General features: G+C 40.4%; 1 protein-coding gene and 1 long non-coding RNA gene across 3 annotated transcripts in view; one reads left to right on the plus strand and one right to left on the minus strand.

Annotated features, from left to right (window-relative positions):
* The window catches only part of acp7 (acid phosphatase 7, tartrate resistant (putative)), an 11948-nt gene that overhangs the window by 6532 nt on the left and 2916 nt on the right, over positions 1-2500 (plus strand). For both annotated transcript variants that reach the window (XM_052529948.1, XM_052529949.1), the window contains 6 exons: positions 207-269; positions 361-475; positions 876-989; positions 1079-1145; positions 1914-1981; positions 2056-2127. In XM_052529948.1, coding sequence (XP_052385908.1) covers positions 207-269; positions 361-475; positions 876-989; positions 1079-1145; positions 1914-1981; positions 2056-2127 — 499 coding nt within the window. The remainder of the gene's footprint in view (positions 1-206; positions 270-360; positions 476-875; positions 990-1078; positions 1146-1913; positions 1982-2055; positions 2128-2500) is intronic.
* Positions 586-2500, minus strand: part of LOC127933189 (uncharacterized) — a 53672-nt gene continuing 51757 nt past the window's right edge. Inside the window, exon 2 of the long non-coding RNA XR_008147453.1 lies at positions 586-708. This is a non-coding gene — a long non-coding RNA (uncharacterized LOC127933189). The remainder of the gene's footprint in view (positions 709-2500) is intronic.

The following is a 2500-nucleotide window of genomic DNA, read 5'->3' on the forward strand; positions in this document are numbered from 1 at the left end:
TCATCCTCTTGACCTTTGACCCCACCCTCTGAAGTCACTGACAGCGAGCCTGAATTAACCCCTTCCATCCCCACAGCCGTATCTCGTGAGCGTTTCGTGTTTCTCCCTGGTGTCGGTCTCAGAGCTCGCGGACGGTCACGGTGTAATTCAGGAACAGCTGCTGTGGTTCTCAGTCTGTGATTTTCTGTCTGTGTTTCTCCTTCCAGTAACTTCTCCCACTACAGGAGTCGTTTCAGTATGCCGGGACACACGGAGAACCTGTGGTACAGGTACGAGCACCTCTCCAGAAGTGTATGAGATCTTGGGCTGGTTTTTGCACAATCAATTTTTGAAAACTGAAGCATGTTTATCACTGTGCAGCTGGAACATAGGACCCGCTCATATCATCTCCTTCTCCACTGAAGTCTATTTCTATCTGGATTACGGCCAGGATCTGCTCTTCAGACAGTATGAGTGGCTTCAGGCGGATCTACAGGTAACAGATGATGCTGTGTTCTCTCAGAAATCAACTATAGTCTGGATGAACACTGTAAGAGATCAGGAGGAGTTTGTGTCTTCATCAGGTTTGTAGAAATGTAGCACTGCATCAGTGTCTCATCATTGGATGCTCTGAAGTGAATGGGTGCCGTCAGAATGAGAGTCTGATAAAAACATCACAATAATCCACAGCACTCCAGTCCATCAGTGAACATCTGGAGAAGACAAAACCTGAAACGCATCCAGCATTAAGATGATTTTAACTCAAACACATAGAGTCTATAATCCAGAATAACACTTCCTCCAGTGAAAAAGTGTTCTGGTCTGAATCAGGAGAGAAATCTGCACAGATCAAGCAGCGTTTAAACAGCAGTCTTGTGTGTCTGTGCCTGATGTAGGAAGCGAGCCGTCCTGAGAAGCGAGCGCAGCGGCCGTGGATCATCACGATGGGACACAGACCCATGTACTGCTCCAACGATGACGGAGACGACTGCACACAGTTCCAGAGCTACGTGTGTGATCTCCGATCTCGTGCCGTGCTTCTGAAGGTCTGATGTGTGCTTCTGTTTTACTAACATCATGTCTTTGTCTGCTGTTCCAGGTTCGACTTGGACGCAATGACACCAAACCCGCTGCTCCTGGACTGGAGGATCTGTTCTATCAGTACGGTAAGAGCATCGAGTCGTTTTAAGGGTCAGTTTTGAGGTTTCGGTTTATTTTACTTCCTTATCACGGAAAGAAAACATCCGAGATACACATTTAAGATATATTCCTAAAAACAATCTGTTTGTTGCACAAGAGATGCACAAGATATTAAGTCTTTTTTTCTGAAAAAAACTTTTCAAAAGTTTGTTAGAAAGAAATAAAAACTGCCGATGGGGTGAGAAAATAAAAAAAGTAATTCAAAGAGTAAACAAGTTTTTTTTTTTTTTTTTTTTTTTTTACAAAACCTATTAAAATTGAATTTTTTTTCTTAATATCTTGTGTGATTTGTGCATTTCTGAATATATCTTTAGTTAAGAATATTTACATATTTGTTCTGAAAACAAGACCTAAATACTGAGTGATAAAAAGATAAATGAAAAAAATTCCCTATTGAAAAATTTTATATGAAAACAAAATCAAACGAGAATCCAGTGTTCAAATTCATCCATATTAGATAATGCCTCATTTGCATATTTAAGCATAACTTTTAAGAAAACTTTCAGGGTTGGAAAAAGGTGGAAATTTTTCAGTAAATTTCGGGAACATTCCAGACATTTTTGGAAACTTTCCAGGACTTTTTGTAATATTCCAGGGATTTTCTTGAAATTTACTGAAAATATTCCACCCTTGTGCAACCCTTAATTCTACACAGTTGTCTGATGAACTGTGCATATGTGTGTGTGTGTGTGTGTGTGTGTGTGTGTGTGTGTGTGTGTGTGTGTGTGTTTCAGGAGTGGATCTGGAGCTCTGGGCTCATGAGCACACGTATGAGAGACTCTGGCCCGTGTATGATTACAAGGTAAAGCTGTGAGCAGGGATCTGGAAGCGCTCTGTGATCGACCGTCTGATGTGATGTGTGTTTGTGTCCTGCAGGTGTTTAACGGGAGCGCTGAAGAGCCGTATGTGAATCCTAAAGCGCCCGTGCACATAATCACCGGTTCAGCCGTGAGTATCGTCTGAAGCACCGCTAACACTAGCTTCACGTTCCTGATGGAGCACTACATGATATTGATTCAAACAGTATGTAAAGCGCATTAGTGCACACCCAGTGTGTTTCCCCATAGACATTTTACAATAGTCTCTGTTTAAATCATTTTAATCCATAAATCAGACGACCAGCTATGAGGAGAACCACAGCAGTATGATTTCAAGTGTTTGAGAATCAGACAAAAAGAAAAAAAAAATTTTTTTCCAATGATACAAATCTTCAATATTTTTTTACATTTTTTTACAAATAATTTAATAATTTAACTGACATCAAACTAAAATGTTACGAAAAGTTCCTTGAAATCATGTTTCAGTAACATTATTAAATAGC

The sequence above is a fragment of the Carassius gibelio genome, chromosome A17, assembly GCF_023724105.1.
Source record: "Carassius gibelio isolate Cgi1373 ecotype wild population from Czech Republic chromosome A17, carGib1.2-hapl.c, whole genome shotgun sequence".
NCBI classification, from domain to species: domain Eukaryota; kingdom Metazoa; phylum Chordata; class Actinopteri; order Cypriniformes; family Cyprinidae; genus Carassius; species Carassius gibelio.